General features: G+C 40.2%; 1 protein-coding gene across 8 annotated transcripts; it reads left to right on the forward strand.

Moving 5' to 3' along the window:
- The first annotated feature begins 1,915 nt into the window (after nt 1-1,915).
- Nucleotides 1,916-22,910, forward strand: SEC16A (SEC16 homolog A, endoplasmic reticulum export factor). 8 transcript variants are annotated; one of them, XM_035897617.1, is made up of 20 exons: nt 4,030-7,275; nt 7,384-7,914; nt 8,482-8,627; nt 11,687-11,772; nt 12,716-12,851; nt 13,607-13,805; nt 14,943-15,120; nt 15,897-16,039; nt 16,905-16,966; nt 17,210-17,348; nt 17,601-17,843; nt 18,162-18,259; nt 18,982-19,063; nt 19,256-19,373; nt 19,614-19,725; nt 20,017-20,122; nt 20,618-20,758; nt 20,872-20,985; nt 21,641-21,845; nt 22,039-22,909. In XM_035897617.1, the coding sequence occupies exons 1-20, from the start codon at nt 4,105-4,107 to the stop codon at nt 22,287-22,289; spliced, it is 6,261 nt and encodes a 2,086-aa protein (XP_035753510.1). In that variant the 5' UTR covers nt 4,030-4,104; the 3' UTR covers nt 22,290-22,909. The 8 variants fall into 8 exon arrangements, 7 of the variants coding, with proteins under 7 accessions (XP_035753510.1, XP_035753512.1, XP_035753511.1 ...); XM_035897619.1 differs by having other exon boundaries at nt 4,030-6,615; nt 22,039-22,847; XM_035897618.1 differs by having other exon boundaries at nt 4,030-7,914; nt 15,066-15,120; nt 22,039-22,910.
- Nucleotides 22,911-22,962: the final 52 nt, after the last annotated feature.

Raw genomic sequence — 22,962 nt, forward strand, 5'->3', positions numbered from 1 at the left:
ATACCGCCCGACGCTCGCTGGCGTGTATTGCCTTTGAGGAGACGCAATACTTCTCGCAACTCGGGGTTGTTTTTTCGCCTTGTCAAGTGTCATAGGTCCGTGCTTTATTGGAGCAGCAACTGGTGCTGACTCAGTAGTACAGTTGCCTGAAAGTGCTGGGGTCCTGCTGGTGTGATGGGCCGGTGGTCAGTCTGCCTTACAAAACAAATGGGAATGTTTTTATGAATCATATTAAGCTCTGTCCTTTTGATTCCCAAAGAGCTCTTTTCACTGAATAACACTTGGAGCTGTGGTTGCCATTTATGAGGAAGCCGGTAGGAAGCTATCAGCGGCACCAAAGGTGTAGAATGCGTTCGGTCTGGGTGCCATCCACAAGCCTGCAGATGTGCAGCTGTCTGCGTAGGAAAAATATCTGAGAAACCAGTGTCCCAGATACTGACTTTAAAGCTGCAAACCTCATTTTCCAGCTATTCTTGTCTTTGGAATTGCAGTAAGGTTGTTTTTTTTTTTTTTTTTTTTTAATTCTTTTATTTTTAGGAATCTGTGTATGTGAACATGTTAGTTATTGTTTGGTACATGCACGTGTGAGTTAATATGCACAGGCACACACGAGAATTAATATTAGTACTCTGTAACCTGCTCTGTGCGTGTATTTATTCTTGTTTAAGAGTAATTTATTTAGTTTATGTCCCCTGGAGACAGGATTAAATTAATTCCCCCCAAATAAATTATTCCTTCATGCAGATAAATTTTCACAGGGGAGTTTAAAACTAATCGTGGCTATAGAGCTTGTAAGGTGAAATTTGTTGGTGGCCTTGTCTAGAGCATAGTTTTAATCTTTTTTCCTCTTCGGTAACATTTTCTTGGCATGTCTGGAAACACCTTCTGCAATTGTTATTTGTGGTGACTAATGCTTAGCAGGCTGCTCTGCATTATCTATTAATAAACCTGCTGAAAGTTAAGAATTTCCAAACTAGATAAAGCCGAGATGGATTGCTCTTAACTTACGTAGTTATTTCTCATTTATAAATGTCTTAAAGTCAGCATTTCTGTTAGTACTGGCTTGGAGGCAGCGAGGGTCAGTATCACCGAGTTGATATCTTCTGTTTAAATTACTTGACACGGTCACATTCATTTTATTTGGACTTAACTCTTCAAATCTTGCATGCTTTTACTACTGTGTGCAGTCTGTTAATATTAACTTTCCTTCTGTAAGGAATCTGATACCCTCGTATTGAACTTCTGTAACGCAGCATTCCAGATCTCGCTATAGGAACGGCAAGCCAGTGCTTTAAAGTAGAACTCTACACTTAATTTTAATGAGCTAATTACTGGTACTGGTTGTTGCAAAAATGTGGTAAAGTATTAGGATTGTTTTCTTTGTGTATGTTTGATAAGACACTGTAAGGAGTGAAGCCCACACTAGAAATTTGGAAGTGGGCATTTAAGTTGTAAAAACAGTTGGCTTTTGTGCTCGACTGCATTTCAGAGACAACTTTCTGTATTAAGAACAGAGCTGTTATGTAGATATCAATGTTGTGTTCAGTTAAGTTCGTGCTTTCCAGGAGGTGCCTGTCTTGGCAGATGTTTTAATCAGCTTTTTTCCCTCCCCACTTTGCAATATGTTGCGTAAAACCACTAGTTTATTTGGAGGGGAGGGAGGAGTTTTTGCAGTTAGGTTAATACAGTAAAGAGCTTGATGAAAAAAATAAATGGGGATGTCCAGAACAGCCTGGGGTTCCTTAAGCATCTGGAAACCGAGGTGGCTGTTTAGGCAGGGTTTCCTGGTAACGTGGTTGGCAGTAAGCATGGCCAGCTGGAAAACCTTCACCTCAGTATCGTAATAGCAGAAAAGATTGCAAAGCACTAAAACCTTTTTGTACGTTTCCCTTGCTAGGAATTCAACAGGCAGCTGTGTTTTACAAAGAATGCTGAAGACCAGTGCAAAAAATGCATGAAACTAATGAAGCTTTTGATTTAATGCTTTTCTGTTGAAGTCAGTTTCTGGTCTTCTTTCCCATTTTGACAAATTTACAAACTCCTAAGATATGGCTATGGAATATATGGATATGGGGGAGAAATTGAGAGATTCTGTCTCTGTTGACTAGTACTTCAGGCCCTCTGGAAGAGGGACCTGGATTATACATAGGACTGTTGGATTCTGCAGTGATGAGAGATTTTTCCCTAGGGTAAGTTGTACTGATGTCCAATAAAGTCTGTATAGATCGTGCTGTGGTACTGGTCACTATGCTTTTTATTGGAATTTTTTAGTTATAAATCTTTATGAAATACATATAGTTACGCAGTGTTCAATCACTATGTATTTTTCTTACCAGAAACCAGAAGTGGTTTGCATTTGAACTTCTCTATAGCTGTTAAAATTTTGGCGTGATTACAAATGTCTGACTTTTCTGGCTTCCCATTGTATTAATCTTACTGACAAGAGGCTGAATCTTAACAAACCCCCCCCCAAAAAAAACCCCAACAAAAAACAAACCCAAACAAACAAACCCAAATAAAAAAAAAAAACCCAAACCAGACCAAAACCCCTAAAAAGCTGCACAGCTTTTGTCTGTCTTCTATGAACAGAAGTGCATCTGGTATGAAATAATTGCCATGGGTACTTTACGTGGTATAAACCATATTTGTTCTGTACAGTTAGAAAATGAGACTATCGCGTGTTGCTAAAGCTTCACTGGGCTGAACTGGACAAGTACCGAAGAACTATATTTTTGTTAGCTTCGCTCCTCCCCAGGTTGTTATGGGGGGATGATACTGAAAAATGCATGTTCCCGGTTAATTTACTGAACTTCCTGTGAAAAACCCCAACAAAAAAAAAAACCCAAAAAAAAAAAAAAAACCCAAACCAGACCAAAACCCCTAAAAAGCTGCACAGCTTTTGTCTGTCTTCTATGAACAGAAGTGCATCTGGTATGAAATAATTGCCATGGGTACTTTACGTGGTATAAACCATATTTGTTCTGTACAGTTAGAAAATGAGACTATCGCGTGTTGCTAAAGCTTCACTGGGCTGAACTGGACAAGTACCGAAGAACTATATTTTTGTTAGCTTCGCTCCTCCCCAGGTTGTTAGGGGGGGATGATATTGAAAAATGCATGTTCCTAGTTAATTTACTGAACTTCCTGTGTACCAAATCCCTAACTGGCATTGTTTGGGCTTCTGGCTGGCAGAGTTGGAATACTTCTCTGCCTGTCCTTTCCACCCTGAAATATAGCTATAACTCTGATACTGTGCCAAAGTCCCACGAGTGTTAAAGCAAGAACACTGATTAAATTAATAGGTGGGAGGAGTTGATTGTCTTTTATATTCTTAAATGCAGTTTTACTGTTATGCAGCATTCATCTGGAAGAGGGAATATTTGTGATGAGAACCCAGATGCCTTTCTCAAAATAAATAATACGACTGTCCTACACAGTGTTTTCTGTATTAAAACAAAACCAGACTGTGTTCTGTTGAGGGGAGTAACATCTGATGAATTCTTTCTTGAGATGCTTCTCATCTTACCTGTAAAAAGGTCCATTCACGTTGAGCAACAGAGCTGAAGATTGCCTCTACCAGAATTAGAGTTAGATAATAATTCCTCAACTCTTCATAACTGAGCTTGCCGTAGAACTTGCAGGTTCTGTTGTAGGCTGACTGCTGCTGTGTCTGGTCTATGATGCATACTTCTGCTTAAAACAAATTTGGGGAAGTGTGACAGTATAATACCAGTGATGCTTTAACAGTCTGAGATTTTAACATTTGTACAGGACTGAACTGTGTTTGATTACTTTTACTTAGAGGTATTTGTTAATAGTGTGCATTGTTACCACACAACATTAAACTTCATTGATACTGGACTTGGATTTAGAAATACAGTGTGTAAATTTATTATGCATTCTGGAGAAAAGAGATATATTTTCCACTTTGAGTTCTTTGAGTAATTTTGTTTCTAAAATAAAAATTGCTTAAGTGCTGCATGTATTGTGAGAAAGGGAACTGACTTGTCATCTGGTTTGCCTTAACAGGGCAGAAGAAGGAATCTGTCTACGGCATCCACTACTCGTTTGTTGTCTAGCATCTGACCCTGCTAGAAGGCCATCATGCAGCAGCCTCCACAGACTGTTCCAGCAGGAGCCACAGCTCCACCTCCTGCAGGCATCGCTCGGAACATGTACTGGAGAAACAGCTCGCTCAGTAAACGAGCAAATGCAACAGCTGCCCCAGTGCAGCCCGTGACAGACCCTTTTGCATTTGGCAGACAAACTCCACAGGGTTCCCCTTTAGATAATCCATCCAAGGGCAATGCATTGGTTATGCAAAGTTCTTCCCCAGCTGTGTTTCCTCAACCAGCTGTTCCGCATACTTCACCGTCACACACAGGGGACAATCCTCATGGACCGCATACGTCCTTATCAGCTCCTGTATCTCAACCAGGAATAAATACCAGTACATTTTCTAATGTTCCGACTCCTTCGCCGTCCCCAGGATATGTTATAAATAGTACTACAGAGGTGCATCCAAATGCGGATCTTGGACTCCATGGTTCTGCAGTACCATTGCATTATAATACAGGAGCAGCAGTTGAAAATTCTTTCAGTGTGCATCCTGGAATGGTGTCTGCGTCAAACAAACCTGGAGGTAGACGAGATGTTAGTAGAGATCCAAATGATGTTCCTTCAGGACCCAGTGCAACAGCGTTCTTCCCTCCACCTCTTCAGCAGCCTGTGTCTCAGTGGAGGCCTGTTCAAGGTAACCTGCAGTCTCCAGTTCGAAATTTTGTGCCCTGTCCTGAGCCGTCTTCTCAGATTGATGTTCATAACATTTCTCAGTCTTCTGTTAGCACTTCTCATCCTCCTCCACAGACAAACTTACAGCAGGGTCCTGTACACCAAGGTATTCCACAAAATATCATGCAAGCGCCTTTATCCGTTGGCTGTGAAAAGAATGGGAAAAATGGCTCCGCAAATAGCAGTCTTCACATGAACAGCATCCAGCCTGGAAATGTGTTTAGGCAGAACACAGAAATGCCTAACGCTTGGTTAAGTCAACCATACCAGGAACAGTTTTACCCACAACCACCCTTGCAAGACTTCAGTTTTGTCGTTCCCACAGCTCAGGAAAATAACTCAAAAAACCAGTCTCCAGATAAGTCTGAAACATCAAATAGACGTATTCCCACAGATGGAGATTCAGGAACAATCTCCATGTTTTTCAAAGGGGATGAGGCAGAAAATGAAGAAATACTTTCATCTGAAAAAAATTACATAGTTGAGAAAACGGAGTTCGATGCTTGTCAGCCAAATTCTGCATCTTTATATCACCAGCCAATGCATCCTCAGCGGGTTGCAACTAATGTTCTCTCTCAGGCGCAGATTGGTACAGGTTCAGCCCATGAGATGGTACAAAAAGGAATGGATGTCCAGTACTTTCCTAAAATTGTAGGTCAGCAGGAGACACAGGCTGCTAAGCACTCTGTGTTTGTTGGTGATGACAAGGCACGTATAGGTGATGCGTCTGGGAATGGTGGGTCACAGTATGAAAATGTTGAGAACCTGGAGTGCATTCAGAATCAAGAAGTGCTGCCAAGTGAACCACAGAACATCAGTGCTTCATCCCCTGCTGCTGGTCCTGATCTGTACAGATATGGATCCTTTCCAGGTCAGATGCTTCCAAAGAATGCTGTTGTGAGCCATGCTGAAGGAGGACCAAATTTGGAGGCACCTGATTCGTTACCTCATCCCGTCCGACCAGATAGTGTGTCTTCAAACTATAGCAACATTAGCCATAGGAGCGCTTCTAGCTCAGTAAGACCTCAAGAGCAAGTTGGTACGTTTATTCAGCAAGAAAGTGGGAAGCCTGATGAAGAATCTTCTGCGAGCTTCTTTAAACAGATTGACTCCTCTCCTTTGGGAGGCGATTCAAGTGAGCTAAACCTGGGCAAGAACTACCATGGTAATCTATCCCAGCCTCCAACTCCAAGTCCTCCTAAGCCTACAGGAGTGTTTCAGACAAGTGCAAATAGTTCTTTTGAACCTGTGAGGTCCCATGGAGTTGGTATAAAACCTGCAGAGATTGACCAAGCAAAGATGGTGGTTGAATTAAGAGAGAACCACTCAAACCAAAAGAGTATCAAGAAGAATACAGCTGTGCCGGCTGCATCCCCAGGCAATCTTGAACAGCCACCAGATAATCTGGAAACTATTTTCATGCCTCAGGTACACCCACTGCCTCTTGCAGTCACTGGTGAAGCTGGAAATATGTTGCACTCTGGACCTGTTATGGAAAACATACAATCAGTATCTGAGAGAAGGTCCTCGACAAGAGCTCAGGGAGCAGTTAAGAAGTGCGATAGCCCAGCAACAACTTTGTGGGCTCATAATGAGTTACCTAATTTTGGGGGAAATGTTCTTCTGGCTCCTGCTGCTCCTGCAGTGTACGTACCTGCCAAGCAAACTGTAGAAGTCATTCAGCCACCAGAAGAAGGCCTGTCTAATCAGCAGCCAAGTAAACCAGGGACTATTGCTGTCCAGCTTTCCCAAGATGGACATATATCTTCTGAAAATCTTGAGAATCCTCCCAAAATGGGAGAAGAGGAGGCACTTCAGTCTCAGGCAAGTTCTGGTTATGCAAGTTTGTTGTCTTCTCCACCTACAGAGTCTTTGCAAAATCAGCCTATCCTGATTGCTCAGCCTAATCAAAGCTATAACTTGGCTCAGCCAATTAATTTTTCTATTTCTCTATCTAATCAGCTAAGCAGCAATGAAAACAATCAGCCAATGAAGGACTCTGGGGCTGGGGACAAGCCTGCAGCGGGTCCCCAAACTTCACATGCTGGTGGGATCATTTCTGGGGAAAACATGCTATTACCTGTGATGCAAGTTGGATCTCTATTAGTTAATGCACTTCCAAATACTAATCTGTTAAAACATAATTTATTACAAAGCCCTGTTAATTCCTCTGATGCTGCTTCTAATCAGCCTGCAAACTTGCTTATGAAAACTCCGCTTAATTTGGCTCCAGAAGGGCAAAAGAATGTTAATATGGAAGGTTTTGTTCCTGAATTTGCTAGCAAGCCAGGGTCTAACTCCTCCGTTTCTCCTGGGACGAGTCTCCCCAGTGGAAGTGCAAGTGCACTAGTCTCCCCTGTTAATTCTGTAGTACAGGCTAATAATTCTGCAAATCATTCAAATAGCAAAGAAGAAGGTACTGGAGCACTCGACTTCTCAGTGTCACGGACGTTGGAGAAAAGCAGTGCAAGTAATTCTGTACAGGTGCATAATCAGTCACTTGCTGGTGGTCCAGTATATCCTCAACAGTCAGCTGGTAGTGCTGGTCAGGTGGGTCCTGAGATGCATGACAAACAACATTTCTATCAACAGGTGACAAAAGATGTACAGCATCAGGCTGTATCAGACAGAGTTGTACAGGGATCTTTGCCATCTCAACCACAAATGCAAGCAGCTCAAATGCAGCAACCAACGTCTTCTGGGCAGTCCGCAGTTCCTTCAAACTACCAGATTGCTGCAGGGACTAAAGCCATGCAGGCATCACAGCAGCGTGAGAACCAGGTGCTGAGTAACCATCCGCAACCTCTGGGTCCCCAAGAGGCAAGTTCATCACAGCTGACAACAGGGTACGATCAGACGAGTCCTGATAAGCAGCCAGTGTCTGGACAGCCATCGGGGGCTCCAACTTCCACAGCCCCTTCTACCACCACCAGTCAGTCAGTCACACCAAATGTGCAACAAGACCTGCAGCGTCCACCCTTGCCTCAGACTCCTCAGGATGCCTTTGGTCCACCCCAGAACCCTTACTACTACTATAGACACCCTTATGATGCTTACCAGCCTCCATATCCGCCACCTTATCCTCCTGCAGACCCCAGAACAGCATCTCATCTTTATTACATGGTAAATTTTTATTTTTACCTTCCTCCCCTCTCAGTATGTATTAGTAATTTTCATCTTTGAATTAACAAGTTTAAACAGTTGTGTCGTGATCAGCATTTGGTGTAGCATTCGTGTTAAGCATTTAATTGGAGGGAAAATCCAGGTAGCAGTAACAAAACTTACATTACAAAGATTATTAAAACTTAGTATAGTTGCTAATACCAATTCCAGTTGGCACAGATGTCAGCTGACAGCAATTGATTTGGTTCTTTGGAAAAAGTTGGCAGTTATAACTGTCTCAGCTACCCAGGTGTTCAAGTTTGGTTCCCATCTGCTTGCCTGAATTATGGACAGTTTAGCAGAGTGGCCAGCATAGTGGTTGAACTTGATGTTTTCTTTCTGAAGTTTAGGATATTAATAGACTTGAGTGTAACTTGCCACAACAGGTATCAAAAGTTATACTGTCATCCATTGATCTGCATCTCTTCAGGTATCACAGTTGTGGTGGGTATGGTGATTTGTTTGTTTTTAAAGGTTTATTCTTGGAGGCGGGAAGCCTCTTACCTTATGTGTCAATCTCTTTTCTAGGAGGATAGCTACGGACAGTATGACCCGCGGTACAGACCCTATGATAGCACCAGCACTGCTTATATGGAGCCTGGGAGCTATCGGTATTCTGAGCCTGAACGTCCTAGTTCCAGAGCTAGTCACTGCTCTGACAGGCCGTCTTCTAGGTATGCAATTCCTAAATTGAGTAAAGATCTGGTATACCCTGAAGCAGTGAGCGTAATGATGCCTGCTGAAGTTTTATAGCATAAGCCACGGTGAGGAAGTTGAAAGACTCATTGTGTGCTGCCATAGGAACGGACGGTATCACATGCCACGTCTGAAAAGGATACGATTCCGCAGTCTTTTCTGTCGCTAAAGCCTTATTACCCTTTTCATTCAGTTCTCTGGGTGGTTGTTGGCATTTCTGCCAGGCAGGCAGTCGCTGCGATGGTCTCGGTGCTGAGGTTCGCTCTTCATGTGTGCTGTGAAAGAGCAGTGTAGGCCATGGGTTTGTTAATCATACTAGTGTAGTTTCTGGCTGGCACTTAAGCAGTGGCCCCAGCTTCTGTTCATAAAGGGTGCTTTTGCACACTCGTCTGGGATTTGCCTCACAAGTGTAGCGGTATGTGCGGCCTGCTGATACACAGCGTTTCAGATGTTCAGAAGAGAGAGATAGTGAATGATGAAAACATCCTGGTGCTGTGTCGGGTTAATTTGTCTGATGATTACTTCAACTGTGTGGATAAGCTTTCTCACAAAGCTCCCAGACTCTGGTCTGTGTAGCAAAGGTGCTACATAGGCATGTCTCACCCACTGACTTCACTACAGGTTTTGATGTAGGTAGCACATGAATTAGGAAAACTTAAAAGACTTGGTCTGTCTGATTATATGAAATAAAAAATTTGAGAGAGGGAAACAATGTGTTCACGTGCTACTTGCAAATATTAAATGAAATCTCTCGTATTTCTCAAGAAAGAAGCAGCAAATCACCTTCAGGATTACTGCTTTCTGATGATTATTGCATAAGTAATTTGTAGGAACTTCAAATTAATGACAAAGTGCTACTGTTGCATTATCTGGTGGGTGGTTTTGCAGTTTTCCAAGAGAGAACCCCAGTTATCTGTCTGGAAATGGTGAAACCCTTTGTAGTATTTGTCTGTTCTTGTTGTTAGTTTACTCAAGGAGCAGTCTTCAAATTAAAACCATAACATTTTGCTTAGCACCCCCAGAAGATTATAGGAGGTGTATATTGGCCTTGAGCAGTACAAAACAATGGCTGTAGCTGCATGTGATAACTTTTCTCATCTTCTGAAGCGAATCGAAGGGCACTGTGAGATCTTGTAATGAGATAATAACCTCTAGTAGCACTTCCTGGTGTGTACTCTTCTTACGTACTATTTTTATAAGAGGTGAAATTCCGATAGGTGGCACTGGGCAGATCAAAGCCTGTTACGAGGAGCTCTGTCAGTGTTGTGACACGTGTGACGTGACAGTGCAGACGGATGTAGACTGTGGTATGGTACTGCCGGGCAGCAGAGCCTAACAGTGGCAAAGTCAGTGTGATAGCGTGTCTGAAACTTGCCCTTAATGTACCAGTATTGATGATGCAGCTCTATAAACTCTGTTTGGGGAGGGAAATAGCATCTTTGTGAAGGAGACTGAGAAGATTGGCTGGGTGGATAAACCTGATGTGATAAGATCAAATCTCCTCTGCAGAGGTAGGTGCTGTGTTAGCAAACTTCCCACACGTTCCGGGGAGGAGCATCACTTGACTGGCTTGGCCACTTCAGAGTTTGCCCTATCAGTTGTACGATCAGTTGTAGAGGAGCATGAAAGTTCCCATCATTCCACATTGGCACTAAATATCTTTACCTCCTGTGCATGTATGCATACACAGGTGTGTTTGTGAGTGTATACACGTGTATATATGCACATGTGGAGACAGACATACATGTATATACATAACACATGTATGTACATGTATATACATATATGTGTATGTACATATATGTAGACACACTACATTTTAATCTAACATTCTTCTTCTGGCTTTTTTTCAGAAATTGTGGGATGGTGTCCTAAAAATGCCATATAATAAAGGCTCATGATTTTTCAAGTAATGGCCACATCTTTTTCTGTCAAAGTATTCTAGTTACCTTTTGTATATGCACTGACCCTTACTTTGATGTGTTGGTTTTAGTCAGGCTCTTGTGCTTGTTCTGTTCATTTGGACAATCAGTATTCTAATGTGGGCTCTGTAAATAAGTATTTTCTGCTATTCAGTTCTCTATTTGCTCAAATGAAAAACAAGCCTTTCCTACACGCTGCTGTCCATCCAAGCCTATTGAGAAGGGTAAGAACCTAGAAGATGCCTGGAATTAGTTGTGTAGTGATGTGCTGTGTTACAATTACATCTTAATGCTACCTCATTTATTCACTGAATTATTAACTGTAAGGTTGTGCTAACACTCAAAACATTGCTGAATCTACTGAAAAGCTAAGATTGAGAAGCAGACTGAGTGCAGAATGGAACTAAAGCAATTGGGATTACAGCAGTGCAAACCCTACAATGTTAATGTTCTGTGTGCTTGCCAGCCACAGGTTGGTATCAGTTCCAAGTTGTACAGGGTGATACAATATTGAATTCTTTGATCAGATACCCAAAGAACGATGTAGTGTGTTTTGGTTTTGTTTCTTTTCTGACTGTATTCAGCGCTGGTGATGCACACCACAATGGCAGCCCTGGAGGCTGAAACCCTCTGTTCAGAATTGTCTGAGTGCTAGTTCGTGTCCTGACCCATTTTCATGACCTCTTTGCCAGACCACAGTCCTCTTTTCATCACCATAAGATGTATAACAAAACACTGTTGAGGGAGCAATTATTTCATTACTTGTTAGGTTACTGACTTCTCTGTTGAGGCAACTCAAAGGATGCTAATTATAGCAGTAGCTTTTGTGATTAATTGTCTGTAAGTAATTAAACTTATCACCAAAGCAGTTTACAAAAATCACTAAATTATCGTATAGCAAAGGCTGTCAGCTTTTTGTGGCACACAACAACTTAGTGATATATTGCTTTGTAAAGTCTTAATTTTATGATTCCTTGTTTTCCTGTGAACGCATTATTTTAAATATGAAACCGTACCTAATGAGGTGTGGCATGTAGTTCTTCATATCTCCTTCTGACTTTAGAAGAGATTGAAGGAGCAATAATAACTTTCTATACCTGTGTGCTTTCTTTCAGGCAAGGGTATTCTGAAGATTATTATACAAAGAGTGGATGGAGTGATTATTATCCAGGCTATTACCCAAACTCCTATGATTATGGAGGTAAAGTGTCAAAATGAACTCTGAATATTTCAGTAGAAAACTGCAGGTTAAACACAAATTTATGGGGAAGAGGAACTTTAAGATCAGGGAATTATTATCTTTTTCCATGTTAATAAAACCAATATCCTTTCCACAACCAGCAAGAAAAAAGCTGTACTTGTGAAAATTGATCTTTGGGCCTGCTTCACTTCTTAATACTGTGCCATCCTTCCTGTATGTTTTTTATTTGAAGTATTAAATAAGAAATAAATTAAGTTTCTTCTTCACTACCAGCCTTCAATTTGCCTTTCCATTGTGAAAGCACACCATTGTAAATCTACAGAATAGTTTTCTTCAGTGTGTTGCAAGCCTACCATTCACTGGGGTGTATCCTTGGTGTGTAAGCTGCAAGCAGATTTCTAAAGTAAATTTTAGGTGGGTGTAAATAGAAATTGACTCATGACTGGAATTTGGTTTTGTCCATAATTATCTGAATCCTCACAGAGACATACTGGCGTTGGTAACCTGAAGATAATTGCTTGTGTAGTGCCTGGGAGGATTTTAAGCAATATCTGTCTGCATCCTGAGACATTTAGCGCAACACTCTGAAGACTGATCATAAAGATTCTGTTAATATTTGTTATTACCATGTTATGATCAAGTTTTAAAGTTGTTAGGAAAGATCTATCTGTCTGATGGTAACACTGTCCCTTCAAGAGTACATAGCTAACTATAATAACCATGTTTCTCTGAAAGGTGTGAAATTGATTTTTTTTTTTTTAGTGTGGTGTTTTTTTTTTTTTTAAACTAAAAATGAGCGGACATATTTTGGTTTAGTGGACATTATTTGGGATTTGCCATATGCTTCAGGACCAAATCAGCATGTAATTAAAGAGAAAGGAGTAGAAGAAGGTTATAGGCAGCAGCTTGCAATACCAAAACCATTTCTTTTTCTTTTCTGAAGATCCCAGTCGCTGGGAACGTTACTCATCAGCATATGACCCCAGGTACAGAGATCCTAGAAGTTATGATCAAAGGTATTGGTATGATGGTGAACACAACCCTTACCAGAAGAGAGAAGCGTATCCATATGGCAACAGGTTTGTCCATTTGATCCATGTTTTCTCAGTGCTCTTTCCAGATCTAGGACAGCACAGGGCCTAGGTGCTGATGATGATCAGAGAATCTGGTATTGGTTTTTTCAGGGCTGGGTCCCCCATAGTCAAATGCGTCACCAGAAAATTAAGTTACGGCAGTAGGTATTAAGGCAAAGGCTGAGGCTTTGCTTGTGCACTAACAGAAATACTACTGTATTTGCTGAAGATCTGCCCCAAAGCCTTCAAAATTTATGAACTGTGGCAATAGTTGTATCAGGCATCAGAATTTCAGGCTATAGTGCAGCTGTCTAAGTAAAATCCTCTCAATATTCTCTAGAAATGCAGACGCATCCTGCAACAGACTGTTCAAGATGGAGTATTGCACATTTCACAGATATATGTTGCTGGTAATTTCGGTAGTTTTAACACAGGTCATTGAGGAAGAACAGATGAGCTGTCACATCACTCTTAAGAGAAGGATTTAAGGCAGTAGGACTTGTTTTTAGCTTGGGTGAGCGGTCTGTGGGTTTTCCTAGAACAGACTCTGAGTATGATGTTGGTCTTGATCTTGAATATTCTGGATGAACTTCTTGAAGAAATGTCAGTTTGTTTACTGTAATAAAAACCTCAATCTAGGAAATAATCTAAAAGCCCTTTTGAAGATAGGTACAGTCTTCTTGACAGGTATGCAGTAAAGTCACTTTCCTCAGGGATACGGGTGGCTGTGTTCATTTTTGCTTTGTATGTTTCTTCTTCAGACATGACCGATATGAAGATAACTGGAGATACGATCCTCGTTTTACTGGAAGTTTTGATGATGAATCTGAACCCCATAGAGATCCTTATGGTGATGAATTTGATAGACGTAGTGTCCACAGTGAGCATTCTGGTCATAGTCTGCGTAGCTCCCGCAGTGTTCACAGTCACCAGAGTAGTTTCAGCTCTCGCTCTCAACAAGTAAGTTTCAAAGGGTCACATTGGCTGAGTTGGGTCTTTCTCTATGTTAGGGGTGGGTGAAACATTAGAAATACGGAAATATTTCTGGGTTTAGCTTGGGGAATATGTATTTTGAAAACTTATTCTGTAAGTTAAGGCTGTTTTGTAATAGAGTTTTGAACTTAATATTTATCACAGTTGTCAAGAGAACTTTAACCAAAATCAGCACTCAGCTGTGCAAGTTGCCACACACAGAGAAATGGAAAATTTCCTCTACTGAATCCATTTGCTGTTTGTGAGAACTTTGCCCTTACTGTGCTTGGCTGCAGTTGATAATATGTCTGGCTTTCAGTGTTGTGTCGTTTTTCTCATCACAAGCATGAATGCTATTACTGAACTCGGGATCCATTAAAAGACTTAACTCCCATATTTGTATGATGCTATTTTGACTTCAAAAGCAAAACCCAAATCTAACTGATTACTCATCTACTTACGCCATAAGTATGAATACCTGGAAAACATAGATATTATTTGGGTAATTTTTGAGGTACAAGTCTTTGCTAGTGGAGTGTGTCATTTTAGCTGTAGTCTCATGTGTTACTTCATCATGTTTCTTGGAAGTTTAGGTGGTTTTCCAGTCTGAACTCCCAACTCATTTAGTAATGCTGGAAGTGATATTGGACATCATTTAGGCATTAATATTTAGGCACCCGAAGTCATTCAGGCATTCATCAGGTTTAATCAGTTGAGATTTTCTGTCAAAATGTTACAGCAGAGGTGAACGTTGATTCTGATCCATAGTTGCTGATACAGCAACTCTTGAACCTGTAACTCATTCTGTAATGTTATTCTTCACGCAAGCACATAGACATTCTGTCATGAGAGAACTGAACCTACTTGAATGTGAGCAGATCAAATGGTAGTTAAAACACTGAGGGAGAGCACTAAGGTGTACTAATTATCTTCCATAGCCTGTTGCTGCAGGTCTGTTGCAGGGTAGGTTTCTCAAATGCAGTGATGTAGCAAGCCTGGTTTATAAACAGTATAGAGAACCAAAGCCAGGGGGGAATGCTTACTGTCTTGAGTCATGCTTGCAGTATTGCTTGCCTTGTGTAACTTCACGCACTCTGCTAACAATTACTAATATGATCTATTTAGAGCCAGCTGTATAGAAGTAATCATGATCTAACGGCTAATACGTATGAAACTACTGTGCAGGCAGTGTCGCTCCACACAGATTATCCATATGGCGGATATGCTGCTAACTTTGATGGCCAACAGCCTTTTACAGATTATGGCTACCCGACTGAAACCGGATGGTCAGCTGTAGAACAAGGTATTGGCGCCGTTGGGGAAGGAGGAGGGAAGGCACTGAGCTTGTGAGGTTGTCTACCAGTAGCAGTTTGCACTTCTGTTAGTACTTGTAGTGTATGAGATGCCTTTCATGTATTGAGCCTGTTAACAGGAAACAAAAAAAGCTGTTCTACACTGTATGTACACACTGAAAAGGAAACAAAACTTTGTTCGTGTAAGGATAACTTGCTTGCTGAAACCTGGGTACATCACAGAACAGTAGTAGCTAGACAGTGTTTGCTATTAAATACTGCATACTTCCATTTGTAAATGTATTTTCAGATAGATTTTTAACTACACTGCTTGTGCTTCATGGGGGATGATTAAAGTTTAAATTAAGCTTCAGATTTTCCATAATTTTTTCTTACCCTTTCAGTGTGGAACAAAACACTGTTTGTCTGGAAAAGCTTTTCCAGAGTATGTTGAAGTATATCGTTAGCTCTCTGACGATGTGTCTTATATTTGTACAGAGATCACAGAAACGTGTCTGATACAAACAATCAAAGCCCCGCATTGAAAAAATAAGAGGATTTTAAAGTTCTGTAGTCTAGTTTTGTTCTTGTTGTTGCAAATCTTCAGAAGATCTTTGGGAGTATAATGGAAGTGTTTAATTGTTGCTTGTAAAGTTTAGCCAAGTTGAATGGCAGAGATTTTTCCACTGGTATTGCAGGATTACTGTATTGGATAAATACATCAGCAAGTTTACTTAGTTGCAAGACATGTTACTTGTTCTTATTTTATCCTTTCTTCCCATTTCAGCACCTTTAAGGCCCTCAACGCCTGAGAAATTTTCAGTGCCTCATATCTGTACTAGGTTTGGCCCTGGGGGCTTCTTAATAAAAGTGCTGCCAAACCTGCCTTCGGAAGGACAGCCAGCTCTGGTTGAAATACACAGTATGGAGGTAAAGTTTGAAAGAGAAAAAGGAGGTGGTGGAATATAGGTCTTTCTTTTGGAAGGGGAGTAGGGAACTTGGATCTATAGCTTCCTGACTTTCTTTTTTTATATGTCGACTCGTGTATCTTTCTATTTATCTGTTTAGGCTGTGATCATAAGTAAAACAGCAACTTTAAAAATTCTTTTCCTCTGAGAGATGATATAGTCATGATCAGATCGTCCAGCTCCTTATCGTTTTGTTTGGGTAAAATCCTTATATCCTAGAAGGGCTGGAGTTGTGTTGATTTGTTTCTAATGTATTGCTCTTCATAGAGACAACATTGTCCTCGTACATTCTCTGCAGGGCTAAGGACTGTTTGCTATCTAGATGGACTGGGGATTAAATATCGTGGGTATATTTTCATTCTTCTTGTGCCGCTACAAAGAAATGCAATATTCAAGTCATGTAACATATGGAAGGATGGGCTTATGTGATGTGGGTAGAATTCATTGGTAAAATATCACTAAAGGAAAGTAGAACTGTATGCAAGTACTAGAACAGCATCAGGAAAATTATTGGACTTGGCAGTGTAAGGTTTATGGTTAGACTCTATGATCTTAAAGGTCTTTTCAAACCTAAATGGATCTATGATTTTGTTCTATGGTTAAGGAGATGTGAGGAAGATTTTTATATTTTGCTGCAGAATGACTTCCATGTAAAGTAGATTTCATCATTTATTATCCTTGTGCAGGTTGCAAGTCACCTCATGTATTTTGTTTAAGAGCAATAGGCTTAATTACACTATGGGTTATGTTCAGGCCTGGGGTTTTTATTGTTAAAAAGCATAATTCATTGTTACAAGAATTTCTTACGGTTTATGTTTGTGTTTTAGACTATGTTACAACATTCTCCAGAGCAAGAAGAGATGAGAGCATTTCCCGGTCCTCTTGCTAAGTATGTTCTTACAGATTTCAGAAATAACTTTCATGCATTCAGAGTTCATTTCTTCATCAAACTTTTAATTGTCTGCAACTTACAAGATTTAAACTGACTTAAAATATTTGTCGCTCTTCAACTGCTTAAATAATACCCGAGCTTTAAATTTGTTCCTCACACTAATCACAGTAATGATCTGAATGTTTACACTTGTCTCACTGAAAACTTTTTTTCTTTTTTTTTTCTTCGCTTTTTTTTCAGGGATGACACCCATAAAGTGGATGTTATTAATTTTGCACAAAATAAAGCTACACAGTGCTTTAAGAATGAAAATTTAATCGACAAAGAGTCTGCAAGTCTGCTTTGGGACTTTATTGTACTATTGTGCAGGCAGAATGGGGTATGTCTCACTGCTTCAATTTTATCTAGTCTAAGATATTTTATAGACAAAATGGTATTTATGTAACAGACAGTAATATGTGTAGAGTGACTTATCTTGGGATAGTTCACAGCTGGATGGAGCAGGTAAACTGATCGCTTGTTCTCGGGTGCTCAGAGGCGCTGATATTTACGCGTTGTTGTTGAAGTGACGAAATGAAGGCAATGTTGAAATAATGTATTTTTTATTTTTGTTTTTTCTCTACATATATAGACTGTTGTGGGAACAGACTTGGCTGAACTTTTGCTCCGAGATCATAAAACAGTGTGGCTTCCTGGGAAGTCCCCTAATGAGGCAAATCTGATTGATTTCACTAATGAGGCTTTGGAACAAGTGGAAGAGGAATCGGGTGAAGCTCAGCTCTCATTTCTCACTGATAGTCTTATAACCACAATTGACAGCCTTGAGAAAGAGACAGAGAGATTCAGAGAGCTGCTGCTTTATGGCCGCAAGAAGGTGAATGCTTGTTCCAAATACTGCATGTATCTTATTTTGTTTACTTATTTTTCACAAATCTTAAGGCTCTAAGCATTAATTGAAACCATTTTTGCAACTTGCAGTGCCTATAATATTTCATGGCACCACACCTACACTGGTACAGAAAAATATTATGCCCTACAGTTTATAATGTAAATCAAAATTGTATTGATGTGTTTAGTATTTGATCTAAACAAACATTTTTTCATTCAGTCACAAAGTACTACTGTAAAAATCATTGTTTATCTGAGTAGTATGTTAAGTTATTCCCAGGAAACTAATTTCTGTATTAATTAGGATGCTTTGGAGTCTGCCATGAAGCATGGTTTATGGGGTCATGCTCTGCTACTCGCCAGCAAAATGGACAGCAGAACACACGCAAGAGTTATGACCAGGTACTATTTTGCTAGTTCATTAGTACAATATGACTACCTATTCTGCTTATGAGTAGAGACTTGGTGCTCAGAAATCTTAGTGTCAAAATCATGAGTTATCCTTAGTAGCTTATGCAAGAATTGTGCTTTGATTTTTACCTGTATGTTCAGTTGTCATCTGTTAGCTTTTTATTCTCAGGCCTTCTGGCCATAAACTTAAACCTGAGAAGTTATTCCATGCCATTTGTCCCATTTAAGGGGTATTTGAACAGTGTTGCCTGTGGGCTTGCTTGACAGGTGTTGTTAGTCAAGCTCTGAAAAAAAAAGTGCAAAAACCCAACTGTCAATTTTATTAAAGCCAAATAACTCTGTCACACCCTTCTTTCTCCTTGCCTGAAAGAAGCAGATGTGTTTTGTGCACGCATTGTCTGTAGACAGAAAAAGTTTCTCTTGGCTTCCTGAGCTTGTCAAATCACGTACTAAGTCTAGTCAGCTGGCATGGGGAGAATCCAGAGGTTTTTGCTAGCTTGGACTGACCTATGTCAGAGTAGCAGATCCAGTTCACTAGTAGTGTTTTGCTTTTGAACATTATCCACCAGGCAATTGCATATTCAGTGTAGTATTTTCAAACAGCATTTCCTCCTCTTAAACTAAGCTAGATTAACTGCCACTGAGTGTTCAAGTACACTTTAACTGCTTACCTCACATTTGTGTTTTTGTTTTTCTGTACAATGTCTCTGTAGATTTGCCAACAGTCTCCCAATTAATGACCCTCTGCAGACTGTTTACCAGCTCATGTCTGGAAGGATGCCAGCTGCATCCACGGTAAGATTCAAGTGTGAGCTGTAGGTGAAACTAAAGAGGTACTGCAGTGAGTAGTGCAGTTCACAACAGTAATCTTTCCATCTGTGTTTCCTAGAATTGTCAGATAAGTTGTTATAGTCCTTTTTAGGTTGAAACACTTACCCATGCAGAGCTCCAGTCACTTAGTTGACTAAGTAATTCTTCTCATTTTAGTGCTGTGGAGATGAGAAATGGGGAGACTGGAGGCCTCATCTAGCGATGGTGTTATCCAACTTGACCAATAATGTGGACTTGGAATCCAGGACCATTGCTACCATGGGAGACACTCTTGGTAACTCTTGGGGAATGAACAGGGTGATGACTGAAGGAAAAGCTTTCTGAAAGCTTTAATTACTCAGCTTATTTTTTTGAAAACAAGCAATTGATGTGTAAAATGTAAAGCGGAACAGTTTTATATGGGCATGTCTCTGTTGTGAAAGTATTTGAATGCAAAGGCAAAATAATATGGGACACTGAGTTAGTGTGCCACTGAGAGGAAATATCCTGACTTCTGTCGCTTATTTCTTTACAGCTTCTAAAGGCCTGCTGGATGCTGCTCATTTTTGTTACCTGATGGCCCAAGTTGGTTTTGGAGTTTACACAAGGAAGACAACAAAGCTTGTCTTAATTGGATCAAATCATAGGTTTGGCTATCCTTTTTTTTTTTTTTTTTTAAAAACACTATTTTTTAGATGCAAAAATAAAAGCTTAATAGCTTGAGAGACTGAGTTACACTGCTCCCCTTGTCATCACTAGCCACAGCTGGTTTTGAGATAACTATTTGATGCCCTGTCGTTGTTTGAGGAGTAGAAGTAATTGATACTGTGTGTCTAATAGAGCTATGTTTCTGACTTTATTTCTGATAGTCTTTATTTATTGTCAGCATATATATTCTCATTGTTAATTAATGTTTTTCCTCTCCCACTCCCGAATAGCTTGCCATTTTTTAAGTTTGCCACCAATGAAGCCATTCAAAGAACAGAAGCCTATGAATATGCACAGTCACTAGGAACTCAGCCTGGCTGCTTGCCCAACTTCCAGGTGAAGAGCTGGTTTTTTTCTTTCTCTTTTTTAATTTTTTTTTATTTTGGCAGGTTTTATGCTAGGTTTTAATTTCTCATGTGCTGTGTTCTGCACAGCAGGTGTTTTATCCATTGTAACCTGAAATATTTGTGGATAATGTAGTGTGAGATAGCGTTTTTATTCTTGTCACTTAAATCTCCTTTTTACATTTTTCATCTGTACATTCTGAACTTCTGAATTTAAATTTTGTTGTTATCGTAACTATATTCCAAAAGAAGAATCCAGCAGAATGTGTTAGCACTAGCTGTAGACAAGTAGATAACTTCCATTGGATACATTGGGTGGAAGAGGAGAACTGAACGCTTTTTCCCTATTTTTTTTTTTTTTCCTGCCTAGTATAGATGTGATAGTGGGATATCTGAGCTTTCAACTGAAAAGACAGACTGCCTTTCATTTGATACTTCTAAAAATGTTCTGGTCCCTTGGTTTATTTCACCTGCTTGCATTCCATAGGTTTTCAAATTCATCTATGCTTGCCGACTAGCTGAAATGGGACTTGCTGCTCAGGCTTTCCATTATTGTGAAGTGATTTCCAGAACTGTCCTTAAAGATCCGCATTACTATTCTCCTGTCCTTATTGGCCAGCTAATTCAGGTAACATAAGAAAGAATTAAGTATTTGTGGCTTCATATTGTAGGTGGTAAGCTGTGGTTAAAGTTGCCTCTGTTGGCTGGTTAACTTAAACTTTACTATGATTCCTTCTCTAGATGTCATCACAACTACGCCTGTTTGACCCACAGATAAAAGAAAAACCAGAACAGGAATCTTTTATTGAACCTTCATGGTTAATAAGGCTTCGACATGTGGATGGACAGATCAAGGTACAGAATGTACTTTTCAACATGAAGTATTGTCTTCTAAGGATTACTGTAAATCCAATTTTTTAAATGGTTTTGTTCATACTGCTAATTACAGAAACATACGAAGTGATCTTATGATATATTTATGTTGTAAAGCGCAAGTGTTAGGATTTAAACCAAGTGGATTTACCACCCTTACTGCCCTAAGATTCAATATGGAATAGTCAAAGTGTGGTGTACATTATATAAGACCCGCTTTTCTTAGTACTGCAAGGCAAGGAGATTTGCAAGGCTTGTTAGGTTGCGGTAACTCTTGCTGTATGCAGAGGAACTGCTTGCCAGAAAAAAAGAAATTGTGTGTGAATTAGTGTAGCTACATTGTACCAGAGTGGAAATAATTATCACTTAAAGAGCTCTGTTAGAAATTTGAACCTTTAGCTAATTAGCTAAGCTTCCATCAAAAAACCAAAAACAGAAATCACAAACAAAAAAAACCCACAAACAAAAAAAAATTTAGATGTTTTGGTTGAACTTGGTCTGCAAATGGCTGACAACCCATTTTTTGACTTAAAAACCTGTGTGCTGTTTTCATTCTTAAGATTTCATTTGTTATATGCTCCCTTGGTTATGAACTTAATGTCTGGTACAGTTAATAAGATCTTGCTTTTTTGTGCAGGAGGGTGCAATAGCTTACAACACAGACAGATCCACCCCACCACCGTATGCATGTAGTACACCAAGCTCTGAATTAGACCATGCTAGTCAATGTGATGGGGCAGGAGTTGGCCGTGACGTGGGTCCCAGTGCTGAAAATGCATTGCTAGCATCCTTGTTACCCAATATGGCTCAACAGATGCAAAGCGTGCAGCTGATGCCTTCAGGTTAGTGTTTCATATCCTTCTTCGTGACAGAGAAAACAAATGTTTTGGGTTTCTGGTATAAGAAATCACTTAAGAGGGTGGTAGAAACAGTGAGATTTGACTTCTTCATTGTATCATTTTATTCATAGGGTAAAAGGTTCACACAGAGGAATTTCTGTTTAGTTATAACTCTCTAACTGTTTTTGTGCTGCAGTACCTCAGGCTGTCCTTGATGGGTCAGCTGCTATGATTCCTCCGGGTGACCAGGAAGCTGTCCAAAGTGTCCCTTTCTATTCAGTGGCTTCTCAGCCTGTTGGTCCAGGAGCTGGCTTTGCACCTCCAGGATTTTCAAATCCGTATGGAACTGAACCGTCGCCGCTGTATTTAGGGTCAGCACTACCACCAGGAGGGCCACTACCACCAGGAGAAAAACAGACAAACCTGGAAACAGGTCTGGGGTCTTAGTAAACGGCTTTCCTTCCTTACAAGGGGAATGAAGTATTTTGGGGAATAATGTAAAAAATCTCAATATTTAGAAAATAGTAAGTCTAGTCTTGGGTAGCGAAGTTTAAAAACACCATGTGATGGTACAGAAACAGCTGTGGAAAGTTACAGTATTCATCCTGCTTATTTGGCTTAGTTTAGAAGAGAGGTCAGGCTCAGCAGATTATGATTTAGGCCCTAATGGGTAATCACTGAGTGCAGCGGAATTGACAGTTGTGTTTGCAAGGTCTGTGATTGGCGCCTCAGGGATTTCTGCCTCTGGATGTCAGCTTCTAGGACCCTGATAAGTTTAATGCTGTGACAGCAGAACCCAGTGCATGTGAAGGCAGGTATATGCAAGTTCGGGAGAGCTGTTTTAGAGATGTGAAGAACCCTAAACTGCCTGATACTGATGGCTGCATCCCTTCAGCCTGCTCTGGCCTGTGTTTAGAACAAATGTAATACCCATGCAGGAGGAAAAAAAAAAATCACAGCAACTGCAGTTCACATTCTTTAGAAGACCAAGTTCTTTCTAGCACAAAATTCATAACTAGTGAAAACTTTTTCCTTAAAAGTGGTGTTGTGGTGCTTGGAAGTGTTGTGTTCCCCCTGCTAACATAATCTAATTTGTTTTTTAAGGAATGCAGAGAATTGC

This window comes from Egretta garzetta, unplaced genomic scaffold (genome assembly GCF_000687185.1).
Source record: "Egretta garzetta isolate BGI_Z169 unplaced genomic scaffold, ASM68718v1 scaffold417, whole genome shotgun sequence".
Taxonomy (NCBI): Eukaryota; Metazoa; Chordata; class Aves; order Pelecaniformes; family Ardeidae; genus Egretta; species Egretta garzetta.